The sequence below is a fragment of the Hippoglossus hippoglossus genome, chromosome 9 (assembly GCF_009819705.1).
Source record: "Hippoglossus hippoglossus isolate fHipHip1 chromosome 9, fHipHip1.pri, whole genome shotgun sequence".
Lineage (NCBI taxonomy): Eukaryota > Metazoa > Chordata > Actinopteri > Pleuronectiformes > Pleuronectidae > Hippoglossus > Hippoglossus hippoglossus.
The window spans coordinates 20,560,152-20,575,160 of record NC_047159.1 but is presented as its reverse complement, the minus strand read 5'-3'; the positions used below and the strand labels follow the sequence as shown (position 1 = coordinate 20,575,160).

The following is a 15,009-nucleotide window of genomic DNA, read 5'->3' as shown; positions in this document are numbered from 1 at the left end:
ACAATTTATCGTGTGGGTGTGCATGTGCAATTTTTTCTAAAAAAACAATCTAAATAAATTTGATATTTTGTAATGTTTGTGCGTCTGACTTAACCAGAATTTAAAAAGCAGAATTCACAAATCCACACAAATGAACGTTTATTACAACCATTAGCAACAGAAATGGATTTAGGGCCTAGATGTTGTCTAATTTCAAACAAAACAAAATGTACAACTCCTGCAGGTTTTTACTCTTAAATAATATTTTTTAAATAAACATTGAAATCCTCTGAGGCCAACATTAATAATATAACACAAATAAAGATTCTAGGTTCTTCCTAACAAATGCAATTTTTCTTTACTCAGAAGGCAAAACTTCACATCAAACTGTAAAGAATATTCAGAATTGTGTCGTCTTTGAAATATTTTGTATTTCAGAAACAGCCTGGATTCACTTTGTCTTGTGTCGTTTCACTCTGAACATGTGAAGCTCACGAGGATTTTAGATGTTCAGGCTTTTCATCTCATCCTTGTTCTTACATCAGACCCGAGTGGGATACAAACCTCTGATACACAGGAATTCAGAACTTGGCATCTTCAAAACTCAACTTGGAACATTTTCACCTGAAGAGAACCTTTGGAACAAAACTTGACATTGGCGATGTTCTTCCCGAGGAAGCCTCAGAGATGGAGCTGAACACGTTGCTCCTCTTTGTGTCCTCACAGGTAGAAGAGGAGGTTGTCCAGGTGCATGTTGTGCTCACGGTGGATGTTCTCACCCACGAGGAAAGCCAACTTGTGTGCGTACTGGCAGGGAGCGGGAACTCGGACGATTCCCTATAGAAGAAAAAAAACAAAAACAAAAACATTCTATTGGGTTGCAAAATCATAACGACACTTCTCTGGAATCACATACTCGTGTGCACGCTTGGCAGTGGGCTTGCCTGACTCATAATGACAACCAGTTTCACTCTTTGGACACAAAACAAAGCCGGCTTTTGTGCCAACGCGTCATGCTAGACATTAACGTGATTTGATTGGCTAGTGCCTGTGCTTGAGGATTGGTTTCAACAGAAACTGATTGTCTGGAGCCTTGGCTGTTGTATGCAACACGAGCAATGAAACAGAACTACAAGGGAGTTCAGCAACTCATGACATGACCCCATTCAAAGTGAATGAGCATTGTTTCAGTTGAATGTGTGCTAGTCCTGCGCGACTGCTACTCTTCAGGGAAAAAAAAAAAAAACGTAATAAAGTATTTGTATAGCATCTTTCAAAAACAGTTAAAAAAAATTTAAACAAGATTTTAAAAAAAACAACTATAAAATGAAGTAAAGATAAGAACTAGGGAGGAAGAGCACACATCAAGAAGAAAGAAAGTCTTTAAGGCAGATTTAGGATAAGGGAGGTCAGATGGTTCGCCGCAGGGAGATTGTTCCAGAGATTGAGCGCAGACGGGAAATGTCCTGTCACCTCTGGTCCTCAGCTGTGGAATAGCGAGCAGGGCCTTCGCGTAAGGTGCTAAAAATCAGCAAGAAAACCTTAAAAATCTATTCTAAAATTCACTGGAAGCCAATGAAGAGAAGCTCAAATCTGAGAAATATACTCAATGTGGACTCTGATCAGTTATTCTCCTGAGGTATCAAATTCAATAACAGTAGAGAAACATTTTCAGTACAACTGCACTGATCTGTGGGAACACCATTTATTACAGCCATCCAGGATGAAAGGTGTTAAAGACAGGGATTTGAAAGCCTACCTGCCAGTTGTAGTACATGTGGCACAGCTTGTAGGTAAGCCGCTGCATATGATCAGGCTTCAGTCCGCTGGTGTCGTACAAGACATTGTAGTGGGTTGGGGAGACGCTCCCCGAGCGAACAGACTGGCTCACGATGAAGAAGTCGTACCTGACCAAGGTTGCAACAGTTCAGTGCTGAATACATCAATGAAAAGATGAGGAAACAGTTTAGAAACATACCACTCAGGACGGGTGACCTCTGTGTCGATGACGGTGCCAGGGGGAGGGTTGTTTATTTTGCCATTAAAGTGGGCGAAGAACCTGCTGCTGATGCGCTTCTTCACCACCACCACACTCAGCTTGGGCCTGTTGGCAACAGATGGAAACATTCCAGTAAAAACAGACAAATTACAGGAGGATTTAACCTTCATTCAAGTTATTTTGCTGCTTCAATTCTTACTTGACCAGATTCAAAGCAGAGTCACTGTCAGTCCATCAAATTGACATTTGTTTTAGCAACAATTGTTTTCAATTTCAATCCTAGAATAAAAAGTTTCCAAGTGCAGCAGACTTTTAGGAGGAAAATTGAGAAAATAAAAAACTCACGAGTAGTCCTGCCCCATTGACTTGATGCAGTCAATGATCTGTGCGATCTCATAGTTGACCACGGTCTGCAGCTGGCCGTCTCCCACCCCATCTCGGTACACAATGATGCGTGAGGGGAGGCAGTTGTTGAACTTCAGGTATTCTTTCAGTGCCGCTGTTAAACAAGGACAAAGTTACTCTTTGTCCTGGTCCTAGAATTGTTGTGTGTATTGAAATTGTAAATTAATGAAAGCAACTTGCCACTCAAGGCCATCTTCAGTCCGTCCATGATTTCCTGGCCTTTGTTCTGCAGAACACACTTTGAGAACCACCTGAAAGAATTATAAATTTCACCACTTATTGGATGTACTACTGCACTATAGCAAAGATAAAGGGTCAGCAAAATACCCATGCAATGATCAAGGGACTGTTAAACCATGTCAGCACAGCAGCCTGGCCCTGCTGTACATACTGACCTGCTCATGCTCTGGTTGAGGCTGGCCACTAGAGCTCCAATGGACCTTTTCCCAGCAGTAGTGTCATGGTAACAGTCAATGCCCACAATCATCAGCTGTTTGAGCTGCACAAGAGATGAGACAACTTATTAGTACAATACCAACATTCATCATTACTTCTATTTGTAGAATTTGACTGTGTGACTTAAAAACTGTAATGCTGACTAATTAATCCTCTGCTTTCTTTCTGTTTTATAGAAGAATATTAAGGAATAATTTCACTAACCTAGACTACGCAGAAACCATGGTAATGCAAATGTGAAAGTAAAAACATGAAGCCTCCAAAGAAGAGCTTAAGATGGCCAACAAGCACAAAAAGACATTTGGTTCTGCTGTTGGGACCACTGGAGCTTTGTCTATTTGTCCAAGCATTTGTGCTTTTGTGTTTATCTGTGGGTAAACAAACCTAACAAACTCCTTGTTGATCCTCTTCTGTGTTTTGTTTCACTGTGAAACAATGGTAACTACCATTCTTTATCCGCTCTAAAACAACTTATAGGATCTAAATTTGGTCAGAAACTTCTCAATTCTTGTTTTCCCACAACACGGCCTAACTTTTATTTTCTTTATTGTATAGTTTTACTGATGATCTTGACTTACAGGGATTTCCACGCTCCACAGCTCTCCTCCCATCTTGCAAGCAATCTGCAGGGCAATTTTGGTCGCCACAGTCATGAGTGTTTGAGGTCTGCTGATGGTGCGGGATATCACACACTGGCTCGGGACAGGGCAGTCCACACAAAGGAACTTCTTGACACTGTCGTACTTGTCTTTCCTGTTGCTGGGGAGGACCACCACCACCTAACACATGAAAAATACTTCAAACTGACAATGCAAACATCACATTCATCAAGGAATGTCACAGTGCCAACTAAATAAGAGGAAAAAGCTCAAACTAATGGATGTGATCTGCTCGTGTTCATCTTTTTCACATTGAGTCACTAACCATCTGTGTATGTTGTCCAACATTCTGCTGTAGGGCTCTGAGGAGAGACTCCTGTTGATCCTGGTACTCAATCCTGTTTTAAACAACAGTTGAAATAAATAAATGGGATAATTGTCAACGGCCAATGAAATCTGGGTGATAGGATGAAAAATCAATTTAAAGGTTGGATTGGTGAGTTGTTTCTGAAATAATTAATTTGTTGAAATCAAGTGAAGACAACTTCAATAAAGTCATCTGAAAAACAAATAAGACGAAAAAGAGGGGGGTGGGATGTAACAGTTGAATGTTTTTCAAAGTGTAGCCTGCTCTTCCTAACTTTTCCCAAATTACCAACACTAGCTTTAAGTGGGCAACAACACACTAGGTATCAAGTTAACGTATTGTTCGAACATTTAACTTCCAATTCAGAAGTATGTAGAAGTAGACTGGGTGAATGGTAACTATCATGCTCCTAGATTACTTCCTACCTGAGTGAAAAAAATATACATATGCTAGAACTCACATGACAGCTCTCTGCATGCGAATTCCAAGTGGACCTGCCACTTTGTTGAGGGTCTGCAGGAGGGCCTGAGCCTCGTTACCATTGCGACGGGTGTAAAACATGAGCCAGTTGTTCAGTGGAGGGGCGGTGATCACAGGTATCCCACGCATCTCTCTGGACCAGTCAGCGGCTGGAGGGTCATACTAGGTGACACAAATAGTTGTTAATCCCTCAATTAGGATCATATAAAGAAATCATTTTAGTTTGTTTGCCAGAACAAATTTACGTAACCCCATGCATATTATACCGATCTTGATCCCTGGAAAATCCTCTCCCCTGGGAGGACTCTGCCAGTCAGTCTTAGGAGTTCCTTATCGAAGCTGAGTCCCCACTTATCCAACTCTGCCTGTGCATCCGGGTTCCTGTGAAATAATTTTCAGGATTTAAATCCAAACTGGGATTAACTGCCTGAAGATCGTGACAGGAAAAATTGCTATTACAGCTTCTGCGCATATGAACAGACAAAATAAGAAAAACATTTAGAGAAAACAAGCCTTCATAACCAATTGAAAAAATGAGCGTTGTGTGCGGTCGGATCTCCAAAAATGGAAGCGGGTGCCTGCAATATTTCTGACAACAAAACGAGAACACAGATAAAACACAGTTGATCATCACCTAACAGTTGATCATCACCTACTTCTGTATGTTAGAGACAAATCGGTTCAGACGTCCCTGTCTCTGTTCTGGTTCCAGTCTGGTTTGGCTGCTCAAGTCCTTCATTATGATGTGGTCGTTCATCATCTTATCAGTCAGCCCTGTCAAACACATTGCCAAAAACAAAATTCACTTTAGTTTATCATGTACGACAACTGAACAAACCAAGAACTTTTGCTGCAATTAACTAACATCACCAACTTCTACTCATGCTCGTACCATTCGAGCCTTCGGGTAAACAGATTTGTGTACTAAACAAGTGTGCAGCTGATAAAGTAAAGAGCTATATTATACATTTAATCAAATTATTGTGCTCTGGATAGAGCAATAAATTGACATCATGTCTGAAGAAATAGTCAAACCAGGGTTCCCCTCTTTAAGAAATACTTTTCCTGGAGTTTCTCTAGACAATTCAAGACAGCAATTGGTCTCCAACATATACATATAAATATAATTTAACAGTAAGTCCGTTATTGACACTGACTATATTAATATTTCTCCTATTTAAATTTTGCATAAATCCTTCATGGTCACCTGTACTATAAAGGGCATCTGACCTCTTGTTAATAGTTGTTAACATGTTTTTGATATTACTTGAACACTTCATTGAATTATGGCAGTCATCAAAACATTCTTACACAAAGGTCCTTAGTATTAACTTAAAACTTGGACAAACAAATAACAATGCTAAACCTCTAACGATTTCAACATGTAGTTTATCACCCTCACACAGCTTTTTACCAACAGTGGGTTACATCTCAAACTATCCAAAAAATAGGCCCTGTTGGCGATCTATGCAAGGGCATAAAATAAAATAAGAAAAAACAGGAACACTACAGATGAATGCAATAACCTGTAAGGTAGCACAGTTCTGGGATGAGCATGGCCGGACCAGGAGGAGGTGCTCCAGCAGGACCTAACCTCTTCACATGGCTGACCAGCAGCACCTGGTTCCCATCAGTGATTTCCAGGTTATATTGCTAAGAACAAAAGAAATATACAACACTTAAAGCCATTGCACTTTTTGTCAAAATCAGTCAATACCTCCTTGCGGTTCGCTTTCAGTCAGCTGTGTGTGTGTGTGTGCCTCTGCTTGACGACAGGTGTGTTACATAAGCTCTAGGGGCAGAAAAGCTTTGAGTTTCAGTCTGTAGCTGGTGTGCTGGCTCTGGGAACCTGTCATGTCCTCTCGGCATGTTAGCCTCACAACAGGAAATTTAGCAACAATTTGCGAACCCACAATTTGATGTAACTGTACAGCATGCAAAGAGTTTTACAGTTTGTCAGCACAGTACCATCATTTCTTTCAGTCTTTCACCAGAATTGTTTACTCTTCCTTTAAAAGTTTGAGACAGATGTATCATTTTTCTAAAATTTGCAGTAATAGTTTCCCCCCCAATCCTTCTTACATGACCTAAAATAAAGTACATGCGCTTGCATTTTCCCAGTTATATATACACTTTTGTTGAGTGCATGCCACCTACTGTCTTGTAGTAGTTCCTGAAGGTGATCTCTTTGTCTCCCCTTGTAAATGTGTTGTTGGGAGTGTGATCCCACGCAATGTCGTCAATCTTGTAGGTTTTGTTGTTGTACCTAAAAATTCAAAAAGACATGCGAGTCCAGTGCAGGTAGTTAACACTGTTTTCAGGCTGTTGGGATGATAAACCAACTGTATTATAAACACATATGATTTTGATATGAATACAAATATTTATGTGCGAGACGAGGAGCCTACTTGGTGAGGACTATGAGTCCAACAAGCTCCTTAGTGCAGATCTCAGGGAAGCGATGCTCTCCACACTTTTGCCGCAGGTTGACCATGAAGTCAAGGACTGTCTCACTACGAAGCACTTTGTGGCTCACGTCAGTACACATCATAATCGATGACTCGTACTCCAAGATGGCGGTGGTGTAGCCTGGCCAGATTGTCAGCCTGAAATAAAAGACAGGAGCATTTTTTTGGTATCTCTTATCTAATAAAAACGTAATTTCCATAAATGAAGATTACACATCAACACTACACATGAGTGAACTCTGCTATGTCTTCTCACTGGATTCAAAGCTTTACTCTAGTTGGACAAATCATTTAGTGTTTGAACACCAACATAACACTTGTCAAAATATACTTTTAGTCAGGGATAGTCCTTCACATTATATGTGTTTTCTACTAAGAGTAGGGCACCTTTAGGTTTATTTGACTGCATTTCTTTAACAGTACACAGACGTAGAGCTCAGTTTATTACACTTTTCAGAAAGCTATATATTCAGGAACATAAATTTAAATTCATCAACTTTTTATAAAGATCAGTTCTACGTGTGAGTGATTAGAAAACATCAGAGGAGCAGAGTCACTTGTTGACCAGCGGAGTAATGAGCCTCAGTGCAGTGGCGCTGGTTTAAGTTAAGATAAGATAAAACTTTATAGATCCGCACACCAGGAAAATTCAGTTGTTACATCAACAGGAACGTCCGAATGATGTAGACAAGAGAATAAAGAAATATAAAAAGGCAATTTAAATTTTAAATTAAATTATGTACATTATATGCTAATGTATGCTATAGGTTCTAAGTAAAAGTGTAGTGGCACAGGATTATTTTACGAGCAGTTAAAAATCTGTTTTGTGCATGATAAAAAACGTTTTTACATAAGAACATTGTACATAAACACAAATGTGCAAATATTTATTTTCTAATTATTTGATTTATACCGCAATATATGTCGATAGATACGAAAACAAAATCGTGATAAGATTTTTTTTACATATTGCCCAGCTCTAATCTCTACAAAAAAAACTTTGGGGCAGTCCTGATATATTACATTCACAGGAATGTGAGGTCACTGTGACCTTGACCTTTGACCTCCAGACACCAAAATCTTTGTCTTCAGTGTCCAAGTGAATGTTCGTTCCAAATTTGCAGCCATCCCCTCAGCTTATCTTAAGATAGCAGATTCATGAAAAACACTCCCATGTGAATGTTTGTGCCAGATGTGAAAGGTTTATTTGACAGCGTTCCAGAGATATCACCTTCACACAGCACCAAATGTGCTTTGTGAGGTCACAGTGACCTTTGACCACCAAAACCTAAATCAGTTCAATCTTTAGGCCAAGTGAATATTTACACCAAATTTGAAGAAATTCCCTCAAGGCATTTTTGAGATATCGGGTTAACAAGAATGGGACAGATGGACGGACGTACAGACGGACAAGCCGAAAACATGATGCCTTCAGCCACTGGCTGAAAGTCATTTTTATTTGATTGTGTTGTTTTCCATTTCTTGTTTGAGTTATTTGATGATCACATAAAAAACAAAAAGAAAACTTCTTAAATCTTAATTTGTTCTTTGTGTAGCAGCACTGTATGAAAGAAAGTACCTGTGCTGTGGGATGTTGAGTGCATCTTTGGGGTTGTAGTAGTTGCGTCCAATCTGCTGCATGTCGAGAATTCTCAAGATCCTGCAGAAATTAAATATCAATCATTAATCATGTTTGGAGGCTTCAACAGCCCAAAAGGGAGAGCAAAGGTATACACACATCTAAACTTTTGTAATAACATGTATTGATTTACACCTCCATATAAACAAGCAGCAACCACAAGTTAACTAGTAACTACTAAATGCTAGTATTGAAAGTAACAGGAAACTTGCCTTCTGAATAGGATGTTGTAAAACTGAATACACACTGGTGATGTGGGGGGCAGTTCGTTTGTCAGTGTGACAGTGATCTGAACGTTCTCCCCATTCTTTGTTACGCTGTGAAGCACAGTCTCCTAAACACAAGATTAGACATTTATTACGAGGCAGAAAACTTTAATCACATTATCACTATTATTATTGTTATGGGGAACTTAAGCTCGGAGTAGTAGAATACCTTGTTTTGCAATCTGTTGGGCAGAAAAAGCAGAGCTCCATCAAAGCTCCTTGCTGAGCCTAGCATTTCCTCATGGTGGTACAGGAGGGCAGATCTCAGACGACGAGACTCCATTGGTGGGTTGAAGTCAACGTGGTACTGATACAGAACCCACTGAGGGCGGGATATGATGCGAAAGAAGTTGGCTGTCAACTGAATGGCATGCCCACTTGAGCCTGAGGAGGTACAAACAAGTTTGAGGAGTGACCCCTGTACTTTTCAATTACAACATTTAAAAGTGCTTTGGAAATGTAAATTAGTAATGATGACAGACCAGACTTTGAATCCTTAACATGCTCCATAGCCTGTCTGGTGTTAATGCCTCCATCCTGAAAATCCCGGCGACGTCCACCTCTCTCTCCCAGCTTCACCTGCTGAAATCCAGCGGAAATCTGCAGAACGGCTGTCAACAAAAAATAATAAAATTCAGACATGACGTTGCAAATCTAATTAGTAGTTTGCACACATTATAGTCCTGAGGATAGAATAGGCACAACATAACACAGCTGTGCAGGTGAGTACATACCCCACTATTCTAGCATGTGATTGTTTACTAATATAATCCTTCGATATTGTTTTTAATTCAATCCTATGATTTGAACCAAATTCGCTGCACTGCACCTCTTACCATGGTTAACGTGGCTCTTGATTTGCAGAAGGTGAAAGGGGTGAAAAAAGGTGCATTCATAATTGCATTGTTCAATACTTTTCTATCACTATTGCATTCTCCACAAAGACTTTCTAAATTAATGAACAGCCGAAACCATTACAGGTACTAAAAAAGTATCATGACTGTGTTTGACTGTACCTTCTGCAGAGAATGGTCCTGGAGCACCTTTCTGCCTCCCTCTGCCCACCAACTCTGCAGCCGCGGCAGCCGCAGCAGGTGCTGGTGCGGGCTCTACAGCCTTGCTCTACAAGAAAAAAAAAAAGAGATTAGGGAAATGTAGTGTTAACATTTTTTCCATTTTCTTTCCAAAGAAATGTTCTGTTCAGTCATTACTTACATTTAGAGTTGAAACGCTTTGTGTGCACCCAGGTTCACCCACCAGATAAAAGAATGTTTTTAGTCTTCACTTCACTACATACAGTGCCTTGCATAAGTATTCACCCCCCCTTGGACTTTTCTACATTTTGTCATGGTATAACCACAGATTAAAATTTATTTCATTGTGATTTTATGTAATGGACCAACACAAAATAGTCCATCATTTGGAAGTGGGGGGAAATATTACATGGATTTCAAAATTATTTACAAATAAAAATCTGAAAAGTGTTGAGTGCATATGTATTCACCCCCTTTACTGTGAAACCCCTAACAAAGATCTGGTGCGACCAATTGCCTTCACAAGTCACATTTCCAAGTCACATAATTAGTAAATAGGGTCCACCTGTCTGCAATTTAATCTCAGTATAAATTCACCTGTTCTGTTAAGGTCTCAGAGTTTGTTAGAGATCATTACTGAACAAACAGCATCATGAAGACCAAGGAGTTCACCAAACAGGTCAGGGATAAAGTTGTGGAGAAGTATGAAGCAGGGTTAGGTTATAAAAACATATCCCAAGCTTTGAATATCTCACGGAGCACCATGAAATCCATCATCAGAAAATGGAAAGAATATGGCACAACCGCAAACCTACCAAGACAAGGCCGTCCACCCAAACTGACAAGCCGGACGAATAGAAAATTAATCAGAGGAGCAACCAAAAGGCCCATGGTTACTCTGGAGGAGCTGCAAAGATCCACAGCTGAGGTGGGAGAATCTGTCCACAGGACAACTATTAGTCGTGTACTTCACAAATCTGGCCTTTATGGAAAAGGGCAAGAAGAAAGCCGCTGTTGAAAGTGAACCATAAGAAATCCCGTTTGGAGTTTGCCACAAGCCATGTGGGAGACAAAGCAAACATGTGGAAGAAGGTGCTCTGGTCAGATGAGACCAAAATTGAACTTTTTGGCCTCAATGCAAAACGCTGTGTGTGTGGCGGAAACCCAACACTGCCCATCACCCTGAGCACACCATCCCAACAGTGAAACATGGTGGTGGTAGCATCATGCTGTGGGGATGCTTCTCTTCAGCAGGTACAGGGAAACTGGTCAGAATTGAGGGAAAGATGGATGGAGCCAAATACAGGGAAATCCTTGAAGAAAATCTGATGCAGTCTGCAAAAGACTTGAGACTGGGGCGGAGGTTCATCTTCCAGCAGGACAATGACCCTAAACATACAGCCAGAGCTACAATGGAATGGTTTAGATCAAAGCATGTTAATGTCTTAAAATGGCCCAGTCAAAGCCCAGACCTCAATCCAATAGAGAATCTATGGCAAGACTTGAAAACTGCTGTTCACAGACAGTCTCCATCCAATCTGACTGAGCTTCAGCTTTTTTGCCAAGAAGAATGGACAAACATTTCCATCTCTAGATGTGCAAAGCTGGTAGAGACATACCCCAAAAGACTTGCAGCTGTAATTGCAGCGAAAGGGGGTTCTACCAAGTATTGACTCAGGGGGGTGAATACTTATGCATCCAACAGATGTCAACTTTTTTGTTCTCATTGTTTCACAATAAAAGGTATTTTGCACCGTCAAAGTACTATGCATGTTGATCAAATGAGTCTATTTAAGTCTATTTGAATTCCAGTTTGTAACAGTACAAAATGGGAAAAAGTCCAAAGGGGGTGAATACTTATGCAAGGCACTGCATGTTCTTCAGTGGCTCTGTCCTTCCCTATTAACAACTTGTCCCATATATTTCTTACAGTGAGGCTACGTGATGCACAAATATTAGGATATTTAGTCACTGACCATGTTAACATCTCTTGAGCAGAGGTAATATTTACCTTCGTGAGCTAATTTGAGGTTTGAAAACACAGAAAACAAGGCTCAACACTCATTGATTTTTTAAAAGCAATTCTATTTCTTTTATACAAAGTACCTCTTATGAGAACAATGAGGTCCATGGATCATCCTCCGTATTTGTGTTATTATTTTGTATTATGTGGATGATACATTTCATTGGTCAACACCATAGTTGAAACTACATTCACCTCCTAGCAATCTGATATCGTGATAAGAAAAAAATCATATCACGATATTGGTTTTAATATCTATCGAAAATAAATTGCGATAAAAATCAAATAATTAGAAAATAAATATTTGCACATTAAAACAAGAGTCATTAAGAACACAACAGGAGATTGTCACGGTCAGAAGCGTTCACAACAGCAGAGGAATGACAGGGACATTCAGGTGAAGGCTGGCGTCTGGGTAGAGCACACAGGAGGCTGGACATGACAAATAGGTTCTGCTGTGGAAACACCGGTTCTTATCACCAAAAGTTTGACATCGTCTACATGTCTGACTCCTCTTTTTCATCCAGAGATATTTGAATTGTTCCAGTTTTGCTTCTCACGTGTTAGAGATCTTATCAACACATTTAGGGTCAATCATACATTTTACAAGGGGTGCGGGCAGGAAATGTTATGGAAAATGTCTGGAGCAGCTGACTCATATGTCGGCCTTCTCACATAAAGTCTCTACAGAAGAATTCCTGAAATTGTCCTGGACTTCAGTGCACATCTGAAAGCAGCTTTTAATGTACAAACGTGCACAGATAAAGCTACACAACTAATAGAAAACAGGTGGAAAGGATTTATATTCAAATATTAAGGAGTAAAGATCCTTATCTTTACTCCTTAATATTTGAGTCACACAGAGATCGGTGACAGAGTGTATATGTTGTGTACAGATGTGCAGTGGTGTCAGTGCAGACTTCTCTCACCGCTCCTGGCGCTGCAGTCTCTTGGCCACGTGCTCTGCCTCTCGATCTGGCTCGTGCGCGACCAGTCATTTTGGGACAGTCCCAAACTGTTCAACGAGAAAAAAGTCATGGCCGCTGCATTAAGAACAATGAACTTAACTGATATGAAAACTGGGACAATTGTTTTAAATAACTTCAAATAGCACAAATACGTCATACAATTTTCCAAAGTTGCACGTGCAGACTCTGAAACCTGCTTCCAACGACACAAAATGGCGCCTGCTAATCATCGTCACGTGCGGCCCGCACTAGCCGCAGCTAGCATGCTAACAGCTCCGTACACCAAGTAAAAACCAACGGTTTTCCTTTTACAGGATATGAAACCGTCTAATTACTCACAGGCACTACACAGGGAACAGAGTTATAATACTGTTATGTCGACTTAGCGGATGGATTTAATTACACATTATGGAGGTATGATTTCGATTAAATCTAAAATACGTTAATTCGCTGTTAAGAACCAACTTAATATTTTTGATATTAACAAAGTGACTCACCTTTGAAAAAGTTTCTTGAAACACGACGGACAGACTTTCAGGTCAGGTGCATCAGCGAAGAAGAGAGAACTCACCGCACCACCGCGACACCTAGGCCTCTTCACTGAGCAGATGAATGCGCTTGTAAAGAAGAAAAAAAGAAACCAAATCTAACTTTCATTCAGACCTCCCTCAGCTCGCACATTAGATCACTGTGTTACAATCCGGTGGTTTCAGGATCAGAGCATCTGAATAAGACATTAAAGAAGGGAGTTTGTGGAAGTTCAACAGAGAAGTCCATGAGAACTACTTTTTAAGCGCAATGATCCGTTTAACCTGGAGCTGCTGTGTGGTTTTTTTTAACAGTTTTAACCGATCTCATCAAGTGCCACTAGATGGCAGCAAACCTCACCCAGTAAACGTAGTGACTCAGTTCCCAACGCTCCAGTGACTGATGAAGCTCACAGCTCTGACAACAACACGTGAAGCACAATAACAGAGAAGCCTGCTCCTAAAACGTCACCGTGATCTTTTGTGATCAGTCGGACAATCAATCAATCAGACTTTATTTTATTTATTTATTTTTACTGCACCTTTCATACATCATATCATGTAGTATCATATAGTTCAAAGTTTCACAAAGTTGACCGATGAGCCAAGGCTAATTAAAAACAATTTAAAGTGCTGACATCATAAAGTAAAATGTATTATAACAGTATAATACAAATATGTAATAATAACAATACTACTAATAATAATAATATTAATAAACAGGTAGAATTAACATTTACATAATTTGATAAAATAATGTCTTTGAACCATACATAAGCTGATTTATGACATTTACATATACTCGTGTCACTCAATATGAAAATGTCATACTTTTGTAATGTGAAGTAAAGTACTGAAGTGACTTGTACTTTGCATACAGTGAAAGACTAACTGCAGGATAAATCTCGTCACCTTTGGAAATATACATTTATTAAGTCTTATTTTCATGATTATTGGGGTAAATATAAATGTACACCACATCATCTTCTAAGGTTGAAATAGTGAGTGAACAAAGTGAAGATGGATGTAACCTTTTACTGAATAAAGGGCATCAAAAAGAAAGAGTGTGAATAGTATTTTTCTTAATAGTATTGACCGATAGACCAAAATTAAATGATTGATGAAGTATTATCTGCATACTCATGACCCTGTTATGGTGATGTATGAAATTAAGACATGAGGGCTCACCCTGACTAACAAGGCCTTGTGTTTGGAGTTGATCATTCACTTTCTTATCAAGTTTAACTTGTGACCATGATGAAAAGTGAAAGATTCAGAAACATGTTATGTGAATGCTTTGACAAAAGAAAAAAAAAAGAGGTACGTCATTGTGAGCTGTTAATTCTTCCCAAACTTTCCCTCTCTTCTCCACATGCATTTGAAAGAGAACTTGACACCTCAGAGGGCATTTTTAGGAAGATGTACGCAAGTCTTTCATGTGTGAGATCTAAGAGTGATTACAGATTCAGACCTGAGGGACCAGTCTGGGAGGACCCGCTTCAGTCGCTGTTTACCTGCTGCTAGGAAACTGTGGAGAGATGAAGAGGAAGGCTGGGACATCAGTGTCATCAGGCCTCATTATGGGGTAGAAAGAGAAAAGTCTCACCCGATGACACACAAATCCCCCATATGTGAGCAGTTACGAATATGACTTAACATTACACACACACACACACACACACACACACACACACACACACACACACAGTAATATTATGTTTACAAAATGCTGAACAATATGCATGTGACACAAATAGTTCAGCTCTGCGCAAAAACAGCAGAGGCCACTGAAAAAGAGT

General features: G+C 39.8%; 1 protein-coding gene across 1 annotated transcript; it reads right to left on the bottom strand.

Annotated features, from left to right (window-relative positions):
• Positions 1-251: 251 nt before the first annotated feature.
• On the bottom strand, positions 252-12,777 carry piwil1 (piwi-like RNA-mediated gene silencing 1). The gene is made up of 20 exons (XM_034595253.1): positions 12,645-12,777; positions 9,675-9,780; positions 9,141-9,269; positions 8,828-9,042; positions 8,605-8,726; positions 8,333-8,413; positions 6,694-6,891; positions 6,443-6,551; positions 5,812-5,938; positions 4,942-5,059; positions 4,552-4,666; positions 4,266-4,447; positions 3,764-3,836; positions 3,418-3,618; positions 2,779-2,882; positions 2,564-2,634; positions 2,324-2,477; positions 1,958-2,083; positions 1,739-1,886; positions 252-816 (listed from the first exon to the last, which is right to left on the bottom strand). The coding sequence occupies exons 1-20, from the start codon at positions 12,711-12,713 to the stop codon at positions 700-702; spliced, it is 2,565 nt and encodes an 854-aa protein (XP_034451144.1). The 5' UTR covers positions 12,714-12,777; the 3' UTR covers positions 252-699.
• Positions 12,778-15,009: the final 2,232 nt, after the last annotated feature.

What these genes read in the sequence shown, in the direction of transcription:
- piwil1 (XM_034595253.1), bottom strand. Translation starts at nt 12,713, where the DNA reads ATGACTGGTCGCGCACGAGCCAGATCGAGAGGCAGAGCACGTGGCCAA. An exon ending in TTTGTCTCTAACATACAGAA is followed by an intron (nt 4,667 to 4,941) that starts GTAGGTGATGAT and finishes ATTATTTCACAG; the next exon opens with GAACCCGGATGCACAGGCAG. An exon ending in TTGGACAACATACACAGATG is followed by an intron (nt 3,619 to 3,763) that starts GTTAGTGACTCA and finishes TTCATGTGTTAG; the next exon opens with GTGGTGGTGGTCCTCCCCAG.